Raw genomic sequence first — 14,088 nt, 5'->3', positions numbered from 1 at the left:
CTGATGAGCCAAGAAATAATAGGAAACACACACATAGTGAACACACACACATATATAAATTATGATACTAGTGTCTAGAAGCATTAACTAGAAATGGATGGTAAGTATGTGAGAGAGATGTGACCTCACTCTGGGAGATTCGAGAAGGGCTTTGTTAAAATGGACTTGCGCTGTATTTGGATTACATTTGTTTGTTATTGTGTGCTGGAGGGGTGCATGGAGGTGCCACTGTGCATGTGTGGAGGTCAGAGGACAAGTGGCAGGAGTCAGGTGATCTCCTTTGTTACACAGGCCCCGAGGACCGAACTCGAGTTGTGAGGCTTGGCAGCAGGGCCTTTACCCACTGAGTCATCTTGTCAGATTTGTAGAATTTGTAGAAATTGGCACCCAAACTGAGAAGGCGGACAGTTTCCATGTCCCTTTGCTCCTGTGCATGTGAAGTGTTCCCCAATACTGGCATCCTCCACAGAACAGCCCACTTGCCTACACTGATGTCGCCATCACACAAAGTCCATGTCTTAAGGGGGAATTTACCGTTGGTGTTTTTACCATGGAATGTACTGCTAGTCTGTGTTTAAACAAGTCTATAGTGCTAGGTAGGGGTGGAGCCTCTTCTGCTGTGTTAGAAGTTCCTTTAGGGGTTGGGGATGCAGATCAGTTGGTAGAGTAATTGCCTAGCACACATAAGGCCTTGGGGGCCAATCCCTAGCACCCAGTGATGAAGGAATTCCTGCTTCTGCCCTCATAGGTGCTGGCAAAGATCCCGAGGTTTGGCCTGCAGTAAACCATCAGAGCCTGAAGCAGAAGCCACTCCCAGCACAGCAGATGGAAAGGGCTGAGACCTGGGTATTACAGGCTGAGGCAGAAGAGGCCGGGGGAAGCAGAAGTTTCTCAATAAGTCATCTGAAGGCAACTCCAAAGCGGAGAGCCAGGGCTGGCGCCAGGGCGTGGCTAAGGGAACTTGCTGCTCCTGCAGAGGGTTGCACATGTTGGCTCACAAACCACCTGAAACTCCAGCTGCTGGCCTCTCTGCTGGCCTCTGAGGGCACCTGCACTCATGTGCATATACCCATATGCGCGCGCCCTCACCAAGGCAGTTTCTCTATCAGATCTTTGAAGAGTCTCTTTCCATATCAGACCTGGACCTGTAAAAAAAACTTTCTCACTGGCCCTGATGATGGCCTTCTTTCTGGGAAGTCTGGACTTCCTTCACTGACCCTATGGCTACTGAGCACAGCTCTGCAAGTGGCTGGTTGTTCCAATCTCCAAAAGCTAGTGTGGACCAGTGGCCAGTGAGGACAAGAATGAGCACATAAGCTGTCCTGTAGAGTCCTGACCTTTCTCAATCTATCTGGAGAAGGGAAAGGTTCCTCAGCTCGATAACTCAATACAGTTAAAGGCTGCTTCGTGCCAGAAGTAACAAAAGCAGGAGGAGGATTTCTCCGTCACCAAGAACTAAATGGGGAAAGACCTCCTGGGGTGACTGCCCTACCCTGAGATGCAGGGACCAGACGGATGTCTGTAACGATGGTCTAGGGTTTTTCTTTTCTTTTTCCTTTCTTTTTTTTTTTTTCCTTTACCGCTTTTGAAATGAAGGAAAACACATTACCAGCCGAAGGATAAGAAACCAGAGCAGATGATCCCGACTGGGCTCCTGTGGTGGTACACAACTGTAATCTCAGCACTTGGGAGGTGGAGACAGGCAAATTCCTGGGGCTCACTAGCTAGCCAGCCCAGCCTACCTGGAGAGCTTGGCATGAAGGTCAGAGGGGAGGAGGCCATGGTGGGGTCACCAGTGGAATCTAAGTGGGCCCTGTGGGTCATGAACCAGTGTCACACCCATGCCAATCCCTGGCTCGGAGGGTTAAATGCTGGCCAAGTGGAGCGCCACTCTTTTGGAGAGACCAAACACACCAGAGTGGTTTGTACTGATTGACTGTCATGTCTGCAACTTTCTCCCAATGTTCAGAGAGGAGTGGCCAGTGGAGCGGATGTGGTTCAGCACCAACAGCTGGGTCAGCAGAGGCTGGCAGATGGGCACACTTCACACCTACCTGGGGGCAGCTTGACAGGCGTCTCCAGGACATCTAGTCTGGCCTCTTTGGTGGCATGCTCTGTTTCTGCAAGATCTCGTGCACGGGCCTGGACGATATGTTTCTCCAACTTGGTAACTTCATCCAGACGCTGTTTATAGATGGCTCGAACCTGGCAAGTGGGCATTCAAACGCACAGAAATCTGATCAAAGCCCACGTCTTGGCACTACCCTAGGACCTTCCACATCAGGACTTTCAGCCAAGCACAGGACAGCTACACAGCTGTCGAAACCCTCCGGTCCAACCCACGGATATAAAATCCGAGGTCAACGGAAGGGAACGGCAGTTTCATAGGACGGTCAGTAAGAGTCAAGCTTGGCTCTGTGTCCTGGTTTCACACCCATACTGTGAAATGCAAACCCATTTTGGTACAGCAAAGTGAGGCTACCCAAATCTCCATTCAGGAGAGGCCCTGCTGGCTAGCTCCATCACACCTGGTCGGGGACAGCCTCCAGCTGTTGGCCTCTTTGGTCTATTTAAGCCATTGGAAAGGACTCACCTGAGGTGGCATCTTTTTTGTAGCATCCACATCTAACATACATAAAGCCATGGCTATTTGGATCCTAAGAGGAACATGGTCAGGTGATATGCTACTCAGAAAAAGTTGCTGCGTTCTTTGGATGGGGGCGAGAGGCTGCAGAGAGGGCTCTGCTGTTAGCAGCTGACCTTCCAGAAGACCTGAGTTCAATTCCCAGTGCCCACACCAGTCAGCTCAACCACCTGTCACTCCAGTTCCAAGGGAATCCATCACGCTCTTCTGCCCCTTCCCCACACATGTTAAAACACACAGACACACATCTATGCACATACACATACATAAAAAACAAAACATTTTAAAATGCTATCTGTGTTTACATGTGTGTGCATGCATATGCAGAGGCCAAAGGGAGACATTGGGTGTTCTGTTTTATCATCTCCACCATATTCTCCTGAGACAGGTTCTCTCTCTGAACTTGGAAGCAGGCTTGATGGCCATTCCCAGAGATCCCCCTACGTTGGCCCTAGACAGTGTTGGAGTTACAGGCAGGCATGGCCACGCCCAGTGTTTTATGTGGGTGCTGGGACCTGAATTTGTGCTGTAAGCTCTCTCACCCACTGAACCTTCTCAACCTACTGAATTTTCCAAGTTACTGGTTCACCTTCTGTGACTTAACCCTGTTTTATTTTAAAACCCTAGCAAACCCCAAGCTCTGCCACAGCATCTTCATTGAGAGTCCATCCTGGTTGTCCCAGCATACGCTTCAGCTTCCAGACTAGTTAGATCGACAAGCCAATCAGCCAAGCCTCTTACCCGTATTCTTGAGACTGGAAGCAAAGTATTCACGGGGCAGGGACAGTACGACAGTAGCGTGTGGGGAGAGCATGCCTCAGAGCTTCTCTGGAACTCACACACACCTATGGAGTCACTCTTATCTGTCTGTCTGTTGGGGGTGCACATGTGCTGTTGGGAGCTTATGACAGATGCTGGAGGACAGCTTAGGGAAGCCAGCTCTCCCCTTGTCCAGGTGGATCCTGGGAAGGAAACTCAGGTCGTCAGGGGAGGCAGCAAAGGTCTCGACCCTCAGATTCACCTCCCCAGCTCTAGCCATTTCTTGAACGTAGATGAATGGGATATACAATGGAGGCCAGGAGGTGGTGGCTCAGTCTTCCTGTGGTTAGGAAGCCTCTGAGAAAGCAGAAGCTAGGGCAGACTTGAACATAAAGTACTGTGCTTAAGTCTGGTGTCCCATTACTCAGACGGCCCAGAAGGCCCTCGCCCTAATTCTTGGATGTAAGAGTCAGGATCCTACCCGAAGGCATCTGTTAATGATTCTCTAGGACTGACTCACTTGAATCCTCAGAACAACCGACAGAGTAGATTTTGTTATTATTATTGTTGTCATCATCATTTTTTAAAGTTGTTTTTTTTTGCTTTTGTTTGTTTGTCTTTACTGTGTAGCCCTAGATAGGCACTGGAACTCACTCTGTAGCCAGGCTGACTTTGAACTCTCAGAGGTCCACTTGCTCTGCCTCCCAAGTGCTGGGATTAGAGGTGTGCCCCACTGCCCTCCTCTCCTCTTGCCGATGAAAAGCACCATGGCACACAGAAGTAAAAAAAAAATGCATAACATCACACAGGCCGTATGTGGTGGAGGCAGGTTCAAGCCGGAGGATGTATTCAGTACAGTATTTCTGTAGCTAGAACTGGGGAAGACCAACAAGACTGTGTGGAGACCTCAGATCAAGAGAGCCAGTGCTTCCAACAATCAGATTAGTGTTCGTCTCTGTGGGCAGAGACGCTCCTTTTCACGGTAGTAACTGCAGAGCTCCTAACAATCTTAGGACTGCCGGGCAGTGGTGGCGCACGCCTTTAATCCCAGCACTCGGGAGGCAGAGCCAGGAGGATCTCTGTGAGTTCGAGGCCAGCCTGGTCTCCAAAGTGAGTTCCAGGAAAGGCGCAAAGCTACACAGAGAAACCCTGTCTCAAAAAACAAACAAACAAACAAAAACAAAGCAAACAAAAATCTCAGGACTGAGACTAAGGGCCTGCTGAATCATCAGTGGGAGCTCTGTGTTCCTCCCTCCCTCCCTCCAAGGCTCAGGGAAGCTCACCAACAACAGAGGAAGGGTGGAGGGAGGTGGGCCGACCTGGCACTGCAGTCCTATCTCACTCTGCTATGATTACCTGCCCAAGACAGAGTGTCAATATCCTGCCACTGGGGGAGAGGGGCGTAATACTGGGGGTCACAGCTTAACAGCAAATACTCCTACTGCCGAGCCATCTTATCAGCCGCTATATTTTCTTTTTAAGTTTTGTCTGTTGTTTGTTCACATTGCTGGGGGTTGAGGCTTTGCCCTTGCCAGGCAAGCACCCTACCACTGAGAGGTATGCCACTCATGATGAATTCAGGGCTACCGAATCCTCACTGCCTAGGAATGAGTACCGCACACAGCAGGTAGTTAATAAATGTGTTAGACAGGAAATGAATGGAGCTAGGGGCACGTCGTGTAAGGGACAAGTGAAGGACAGGAGTGGAGAAGAAAAAGAAAGGACCCAGAGGCTGATGTAGGGAGAGTTGGGAAGGGAGTCCTCAACAGGGAACCGGCAAAGGCAGGCTCGTCAGGGAGGACCCAGGCCAGCCGTTTGGCTGCCCAGTGCAGAAGAGGAAACCACGTTGCCGACCCAGAGATCTGAAAACGTGGGCAAGAATGCCTCAGCCATGATTGTGGTTAGCGCATAGAGTCACCCCCAGGGAGGAGGGTTGACTGGGTTTCATCACCCACAAGGAACAAACCATTGAGCAGTCCGCTCCAGTCGTTTCATTTGTATTTGCAACATAGAACGTGTATGCGTGCAGAGATAGGTGCTGGAGATGTCATTTACATGCGTACATGTAAAGTTTGGATAGTGTCCTTCACTTCGGTGAGGCTGCATCCTGAGCACATCCCGGGAGAGTCCACACCCGCTATATACCTGCTGCAGCTGGTCCAAGAACTCCTCGTGGCGCGAATCCTCACTGCCGCGGGCCTTGATCAAGCTGTCACTCAAGTCCTCTCCGATCACCTGGGCGGTGTACAAGTTTCGGAAGACGCGGGCAAGCAGATGTGAGATGTCCTGCGTGCGCAGCGAGGCGGGGCGCGGACGCAGCAACTGTGGCTCCGGGAGCGGCGGGAGCGCTTGGAATCCAGCACGGAGGGACCTCGTGGGGAAGCCGTACTGGCAACCATCGCTGAAGCCGAGCGAGGACCGCAAGGAAGACTTCATGATGCGCCAACTGTTGACCCTGGAGTTTTCCCGGGGCGACGTGGACGTCCCCTCGGTCTCTAGGGACATATTGGCCTGGGAAACTGAGGATTGCGCTTCGTCCCTGCTCCCGGACTCCATGGCAACGAAGACGCTGCAGACTCCGCTCCCACTTCTGCTTCCGGCTCCGCCCCTTCCGTCTAGTTTTTTTTTTCTTTAGTAGAGCGTCATCCCTGTCGTCATCGGAAAGGCTTACATTTCTAACGTCTAGCTAGGTGGTCTAGGTGGGCCTCAAACTCACCATCCTCCCGCCTCCTCCTCAGCCTCCCGAGTGCTGGATACAGGTGTGCGCTGCTGTGCCAACTAGCATCACTTTTGCTTTTTTCTTGGTAAAGATGTGTTTTTATTTTGTGTGTCTCTCTGTGTGTATGTGCACACGAGTGCCGTTACCCATGGAGGCCAGAAGAGGGCGTCAGATCACCGGGAGCTGGAGTGATAGGCAATTGTGATACTCTTGACATGGGTTCATGTGCTCTTAAAGGCTGGGCCACTTCTTCAGCCCCAGCACCACCTTTCTTACAGGTGAGCTTATTATGAAGTTTAACGGACAGTCCAACTGCAAAGCCTTGTCAGGGTCTCACTCTGAAGCTCAAGCCACCTTGGAGGTCACTAAGAAACCTGAGCTGTGGCTTTCCAGGAATCCTCTGTCTTCACTGCCAGGCTAGGGCTGTTGAGGTCTAAAGGACCAGCCAGCTACCAGGTACAGATGGCCACTGTTGTGTGAGACAGTCTAATAACTTCCTTTGTAATCTGTACTTATTCTACTAATGCTGTTCCTTTAGAGAACCCCAAACAATACAAGTCATGAGGTCTAGCTGGGCATGATGGTGCACACCTCTAATCCCAGCGCTCAGGGTGCAGAGGCAGACGGATCTCTGTGACTTTGAGGCCAACTTGCTTTACATAGCAAGTTCCATGTCAGGAGGATTGCATAGTGAGACCCTGTCTCAAAACAAACAAACAAACAAACAAACAAAGATTAAGGTGTATTTGTGTATGGGTGTTTTGTGTACATGTATGCATGTTGCTACACTGTCAATTCTGTGCCTCCAGATACATTGCTTAACACAGGTGCCAAAAGAATCACTTTCTATTCAGGTTTAAGTGTGCTTGCCTTACAGCCCCAAACCCACTTCCTGAATTGAGTCCCAGGATGTTCACCCACAAACCGGAGCCGTTTCTGCTGCTCTTTGTCTGTCCCTCTTCTGTCCTTTGGGTAGAAAGGTCCCTTAAAGAACAGATGAGGGTAGTGTAGCATGAATCTTAAAAGTTCTTATTAATAAAATCAAACCCGAGGCCAGTTATTGGGGTCAATGCTGGTAGATCAGAGAGACAGAACAAGCCACAGCTATCTCACCTCGCCGGATCCTCAGCTGGTCTTGTCTCCTCAGACTGGAGGCCTCTGAGTCCTCATCCGGAATGGGTCTCAGCTGAACTGTGTTGCTCCAAAGCCTGAAAGCTTAACCAGCCCAATGCTTAACCAGCCAAATGCCTCTAGTTTCTGGTTCTCACGCCTTATATATCTTTCTGCTTTCTACATCATCCTAGGATTAAAGCTTGCTTTCTGGGATTAAAGGCGTGAGTCACCATGCTTGGCTATTTCCAATGTGGCCTTGAACTCACAGAGATCCAGAGGGATTTCTATCTCTGGAATGCTAGGATTAAAGGTGTGAGTGCCACCATTTTCTAGCCTTTGTATTTAGTGGCTGTCTGTTCTCTGACCCCAGATAAATTTATTAGAGTACACAATATTTTGGGAACACAATACCACCACAGGGTAGGAAAAGCCGAGTGCGTGTGTTAAAGTGTGCACTGGAAAGGACCAGCTCTGGCTGCCTCCCTTCTACACTTGTCCCTGCAGGCAAAGAGCTCACCCAGCCAGGCGAGATGTTCATGCCTACCCTCCAGACACCTGGGACCCTGCAGTATTTGCTCAAATAGCCAAGTCTATCTCCAGGACCGCAGCAGGCCTCTTTAACTGCCTACTCTAGTGTTGTCTGGTATGTGCAGGAGGGGTGGCCTGTGAGCAGAAGGAACATGAACAAATAGACCATCTGTCCAGTTTTCTACACACATCCAGGGTCCCGATGGTGCAGGCAAGAGAGGAGCAGAGCGGTAGCGGAGGGTGTGTGGCCCTGTTGTAAAGGGAGGGTCTCCCAGAATGGGCGGCCCTGTCATTGGCAGCCGCCCACTGTGGAAGCTCCCGGGTGTCCTTCCCTGACAGACAGGAAGGCAGGACCACTGATTCTTGCCATGATCTTTCTCCACTCTGTCCAGATGTCCTTAGAGAAAGTCACAGGGAGTTCTTAGCATGCTCCGTCTTACTGTCTGCTCAGCTTCCCTGTCCTAGGTGATGTCTCTCACAATGTCCAGTCCCTCTGGTGGCAAAGACCACTCCAGTCCTCATGTGCGTGGCTCTACCACACCCCCCACCCTTGTCTGTCCTTCCGGCTTCCCTTGCTTTCCTCCTTCCTCGTCATCCCCTCTTCGGTGAGCCTGACTGAACTCCACCCACTCCTGATCCTGCCGCACATAGCATTCATTTTCTGTTCAGTTTCTGAATAAGTCCAGTCACCTCCCCAAGGGGACTCCCTGGGCACAGAGGAAATTCCCGGTGAGCCTCTCTTCACTTCAGTCCCTCCTGCAGCCGGCTGTTTGTCGTTATCTATCTCTTGGTTTCACACACCTTCTTTTACTTATTTTTTTTACTTTCATATGTCAAACACTTCTATTATTATGATTCACAAAAACAAAACCTCAAACAGTACACACACACACAAATGCTTGGCCTAGTGGCATAGGCCTGTCATCCCAGCTACTTAGGAAACTGAGGCAGGAGGATTGCAAATTCAATGTCTGCTTACGCTACAGAGAGAGCTCAAGTCAACCTGGGCAACTTAGCAAGATCCTGTCTCAAAATAACAAGTGAAAGATGGCGGGGGTGCAGTTGAGTGGGAGAGTGCTGACCTAGCACTCACAGGGCCCCAGGTTCAATCCCCAGGACTGAAGATAAACTAACAGATTTAATAAAAGTATCCTCAGCTCTTTTCCCCAAACTGATTAGAGTACTACCATTTTGGTTATAGCTATTTTTTCCTGCTTATACTGGAAACACTGATATCTGTACAGTAAGTTTCGTTGTTTAAAAAACAAAACACCACGCTATGTGTTAGGACGCTTTCTTCATTACTCTGCAGCAAGCTACAGGGACTGTTTTGCTTGTTTGTCTGTTTGCTTGCTTGTTTGGTTTTGGTTTCACTGTAAACATTGTCATCATGAGGAGCTTTGCTCATGTGTGTACAAACTTCGTACACTATAGTAATAGTTATGTGTGATCACATGCTAGAATTCCTCCGCCAAAAGTATGATTGTATCACAGTAGAATGTGAGTGCTTCTGGATATTTTTTTGTTTTGTGTGTGTGTGTGTGTGTGTGTGTGTGTGTGTGTGTGCGCGTGCGCGCGCGCAGGTACATGGGTTCATGTAGAGGTCAGAGGTAAACTTCAGCTAGCTCAGTCGGTAGAGCATGGGACTCTTAATCCAAGGGTCGTGGGTTCGTGCCCCACGTTGGGCACCAGATATTGGTTTAAATATTAAGGCAACTCCACATAGTTAAAAGGGAGGTTTATTTTGTGGGGTAACTTACAAGTAAAGGGATAAGTTACAGGGTCTGGGAAAGGTGAAGCGCAGTTCAGAGGTGTTCTCTGGAGAACACTGTTTCGTCTACCTCCAGCATCCAGGATCCAGGAACCAAGAGAGCCAGCCCATCCAGGGTCTTCAGGGTCCTCTCTCAGCTCCACCTTGTAGGCGTGACAGTTACCGAAGTCTCAATGGGGTGGTACTTGCAGGTCAAAGCTGGACCGGTACCCACTACATCCCTCAGGAGCCATACCGAAGTCTCAATAGGGGTGGTACTTGCAGGTCAACACTGGACCGGTACCCACTGCATCCCTCAGGAGCCATACCGAAGTCTCAATGGGGTGGTACTTGCAGGTCAAAGCTGGACCGATACCCACTGCATCCCTCAGGAGCCATACCGAGCCTCAATAGTGGTACTTGCGGTCAACGCTGACCGTACCCACATCCCTCGGGAGCCGTTTATCTTGTTTTCTTGTTTCTGTGTTTGCTTGCTGCAGACAGTGTCTTACCATGCAGCCCTGGCAGATCTGAAACTCGTCTTGTAGAAAATACTGGCCTCAATCTCAGGAATCATCCTGCCCGTGCCTCTTGAGTGCTGGGATTAAAGGTGCGCACCACCTGTACCCAGATCACATGTTTCTGAGACAGGGTCTCTCATTGGCCTGAACTCTCTAAGCAGGCTAGGCTGCTTTGACAGGGAGCCCTGCTTCCTCAGCACTGGCCTTACAAGCATGTGCTAGCACATCTGGCATTTTCACATGGGCCTTGGGGTTCTAACTTGAGTTCTTATGCTTGCCCAAGTGCTTTAACGGCTGAGCTGTCTCCTCAGACCACTGGCCATTTCAAATGTGCTTTGAATCATATCTTGAATTTCACTGCTAGCCCCACATCTCCCCCCTGAACTGCCTTGTACTGGACATCCTCTCTTGCAGGTCTGAAAGCCTCCAAGGTATCCAAAACCAAGTTCTAAAGACCACTTTGTCTTCCAGACCCCTGCACAAAGCCCCGAGTCTCCCCAATTCCTTACAGCTCCCTCCCCCAATCCTGTTGGCTCTACTTAAAAAAAAACAAAAACCTATTTTTATTTATGCATATGTGTGTGAGCATTTGCATGAACTGTGTTTATGCAGGCCCCTGCCGAGGCCAGAAGAGGACATCAGATACCCTAGAGTCATAGGCTATTGTGAACTGCCTGATGTGGGTTCTGGGAACTGAACCCAGGTCTTCCAAAAGAGCACCACATGCTTCAACCTTTCAATCACCAAGCCTTCTCTCCAGCACGGAGCTCTGCTTTTGAAGACTTGCTGGAATTCTGTCACCTTCCCCTGCTGGGGAAGGGCTGAGGCACTTCACCCCCACGTGAATAACATGAATAACGGATGGCAGGACTCTCTTCCCTCAGGCTCCCTGTTTTAGTTCCTGCTCATCCATGGTGACTTCTCCCAGACATCAGAAGGATTCTTTTCGAGTATGACTCAAATGAGGGATTTCTTCCAGAGAAGCTGGAAGCGCTTGCAAGACCAAAATGCTGCAGACCCTGTCACCTCTCCATTTACTCCTCCATCATATACGCTCTTACCTCCAGCCACACTGTCATGCGTTTCTCCACCATACCACTTGCCCATCCTAGAGCCTGGCCCCTCTGCTGGAGCCAGTGGCCGCAGGCATCCCTGCGCACCCCACACTCCCACTTCCTGGAGTCTGCTAAGAGCCACCTTCTCTGTACCAGCCAGCCCTACCAACCCTGCCTCTCCCCAGTTCACCTCCTCATCACCTCATACTCTTCAGGGTTCGCGTCTTGAGTTTGTTACAGTGGCTCTTTTCTTTCCATTAGAATGTAAGCTCTATGGCTGCAGGAGGTTTGTGATGTATTTTGAACACTGATGACTCCCAAGTTTCTATGCGCTCAGTAGATGATAGGTCTTTAATAAATATTTATTGAAAAAAACAAAGTAGAACAGTTTTCAAACAGGGGGTCTCAGTGCCTTCTTTAGATTGGACACTCCTCTCTCCAGCTCAGGTGGACCGTGTCCCTCTGTCCTGTCACTTTTTCTGGGGCGACACAAACAATCTTCTATTCACTCCAGATAGGGCTGGAGTAGGTGGAGGTGAGCAGTGAGTGTCCACATTAAAGTCAACTCAGTTCATTCCCCATGGATGCTAATAAACATAATCACAGAAAAGGAACTCTCAATTGCCAGGCATGGTGGCACACCCCTTTAATACCAGCCCTCGGGAGGCAGAGGCAAGCAGATCTCTGTGAGTTCTGGGCCACCTGGTCTAAAAAGCGAGTTCCAGGACAACCAGGGCTACACAGAGAAACCCTGTCTTGTAAAAAAAAAAAAAAAAAAAAAAAAAAAAAAAAAAAAAAAAAGAAAAAAGAAAAAAAGAAAGAAACTCTCAAGAACCCTGTGCTGTCCTGTGATTACCAGGAGGGCTGCAACCTTGTAGCTCACACTGGCATCTGGATCCCTGCATCCCATGACTGACATCAGCCCAGTGTGGTCTGAAGACCCTTCCTTGCTATCACTGCCTCTTGGACAGGCGACCTTCCCATTTCCTGTCGATGCAACTGGATCTGGTTCAGGACCTTCTGCATGGAACCCAGGTGAAAGTTCACTGTTTTCACAAACATCAGGGGCATGCCCTTTGACCAAGAGCCTCTGTGGCTACCAGCATATGTTAGGGAAGCCATATAGAGAATGGCTGTGGGCAAATGACTTCTAGCTCAGATGCCTTGGTAGGCAAGTATTGGTGCCACATGCTGGACAGCTGTTACTTCTGTTCATCCCAGAGCCCATGGCTGCTCCCAGCTGTAGAGAGGCAAAGCGATTTGCTCAGATTCTCACATCAGGAAACTGCAGAGCCAAGGTTTAAAGAGCCCTTCACCCTGAAACTGGGGACTTGGGTTCTAACCTTGGGAGGGGACTGAATGAACCTCATTGGCCTCTTGGTTTGAGTTTCATGGGGGAGGGACTGAGCAAGGCCAGCTCCAGAGCCTGACCATCCTGAAATTTAGCATTCTTGTGTTGATAGTGCACACACTACCCATACCACCTCTGGAACAAGGCCTGGTGTGGGAGCCAGCAGTGACCCTTGGCAGCATCTGCTCTAATGCTGGACCTCCTTCACCTGCCCACAGTCACCTCAGAAGCCCCTCCCCCACACCCACCTTTGCACAGACACTTGACCCTGGGACAGCCAGGGGTTGGGGGAGGGACCATGCCTGGAACTCTGCCTAAACAGGACAGATCTCAGACGCTTTGTGCTCCAGAGTAAGCCTGCCACTGAGTCCTATGAGTCATCAGGGTTTCAGGAGGTTTTGTGAAGGTTCTGAGTAGGGTAATGAGGCATCTGGGCAGGACGAGGTTCCCACGGCTGCCCCTAGAAGTTGAGGGTAGAGAGACATAGTCCAGTCACTTTGTATTCGCTGTGCCTTACCTGTCCCAGCCTCCCGCCCCCTCCACCACCAGATAGACAGTCACCCGACAAACAATACTTATAACTAGTTGCGCAGAGCAAAGGGCCTCTCACCCTGTGAGAGAGGAAGAAGAAAAAGGAGAATGCCGTGCTACAGGTCACCACTTGGAGCAGGGCGTGGCATACCTCATTTCTGGCAGAACCTGGCTGCTTGGCCAGCTCTGAGTCAGCATGCCCCTTCTGTTTGGCAACCCCAGGCCAGGGAGGGGACGTTAGCGCCTATGTGTGCAATGGAAGCCAGAAAAAGGCCTGTTTCAAGTGAGTTTGGAGTATGCAAAGGGTAAACCTTCTGTAAACCCCACCGTGGCCATTTGTGGTAGAGGGAGGGCCCTGGTGCTGGATAACGCCCTGGCTTGGAGCCCAGGACTCAGAGACAGGGATGACAAGAAGTAGAAATGATGCTGGAGATGAAGCCATGCCAACTGCTGGTGTCGGGACTTCTTGGTCTCAGGTTGGGGAGAGGAGCTGGCTTGTGGAGTCCTGACTCACTGATGAGAGGACCTGGCAGGATCGGAGATCTAGGTGGGAGGCTCCAAGGCTCAGGAAGGACCTGGAGAGTAGGACTCGGGAGAGAAGGGAATTTCTCATCTTTCTCTCTCCCAGGCTCTGTCTACAGTGGAGCCTTGATCATCTCTCGTGTAGTACAGCCCCAACTTGTGGAAAGGGGGGGCCTTCCTAGGGCATCAGGACGAGGCGAGCGCAAAGAGCGCCAGACACTGTGGGGTGGAGATACAAGAGGTGGCTCTCTAAAGTCCAACTTCAGCACTCAGAATCGGGAAACTGCCCTCCAGCTGTTCTGGCCTGGTAGTGCCAGAAGAGAAGGAGCTGAGGTGAGCCAGACTTGAATTGTCTTCAGCATCAGGGGTGGAGTTCGCTAGGGCACTCTTCCTCAGGCAGCCTCATGGCAGGCCTCCTATCTCTCCTCTCCCCCGCTGAAAGACCTGCACCTGCTTGCTATTACCCCTACCTTAACACCCTCCCCACAACCCTCCCGGAAGTGAGAAGTCTCCCAGAGAAAGGGAGGGGACCCTCTCCTGACAAAAATGTAGCTATTACTCTCCCTAAACCTCGCAATGTGGGCCCGTGCCTGAA

At 50.4% G+C, this 14,088-nt stretch overlaps 1 protein-coding gene and 1 long non-coding RNA gene across 4 annotated transcripts in view; both read right to left on the bottom strand.

Annotated features, from left to right (window-relative positions):
- Positions 1–5,985, bottom strand: part of Dlec1 (DLEC1 cilia and flagella associated protein) — a 50,554-nt gene extending 44,569 nt beyond the window's left edge. For 2 of the 3 annotated variants that reach the window (XM_037208026.1, XM_028856414.2), the window contains exons 1-2: positions 5,549–5,985; positions 2,055–2,205 (exon numbers count right to left, since the gene is read on the bottom strand). In XM_037208026.1, the coding sequence (XP_037063921.1) occupies positions 2,055–2,205; positions 5,549–5,959 (562 nt within the window). In that variant the 5' untranslated portion in view covers positions 5,960–5,985. Of the gene's footprint in view, positions 1–2,054; positions 2,206–5,548 lie in introns of those variants that run through there. The other variant, XM_037208028.1, reaches the window with a different exon arrangement.
- Positions 5,986–11,422: 5,437 nt separating this feature from the next.
- On the bottom strand, positions 11,423–13,698 carry LOC119088376. The gene is made up of 2 exons (XR_005092050.1): positions 12,689–13,698; positions 11,423–11,676 (listed from the first exon to the last, which is right to left on the bottom strand). It is a non-coding gene; the product is annotated as an uncharacterized LOC119088376 (long non-coding RNA).
- Between the last annotated feature and the right edge of the window lie 390 nt (positions 13,699–14,088).

This window comes from Peromyscus leucopus, chromosome 7 (genome assembly GCF_004664715.2).
Source record: "Peromyscus leucopus breed LL Stock chromosome 7, UCI_PerLeu_2.1, whole genome shotgun sequence".
Lineage (NCBI taxonomy): Eukaryota > Metazoa > Chordata > Mammalia > Rodentia > Cricetidae > Peromyscus > Peromyscus leucopus.
The sequence above is the reverse complement of the archived record's forward strand: the minus strand, read 5'-3'. Positions and strand labels throughout refer to the sequence as shown.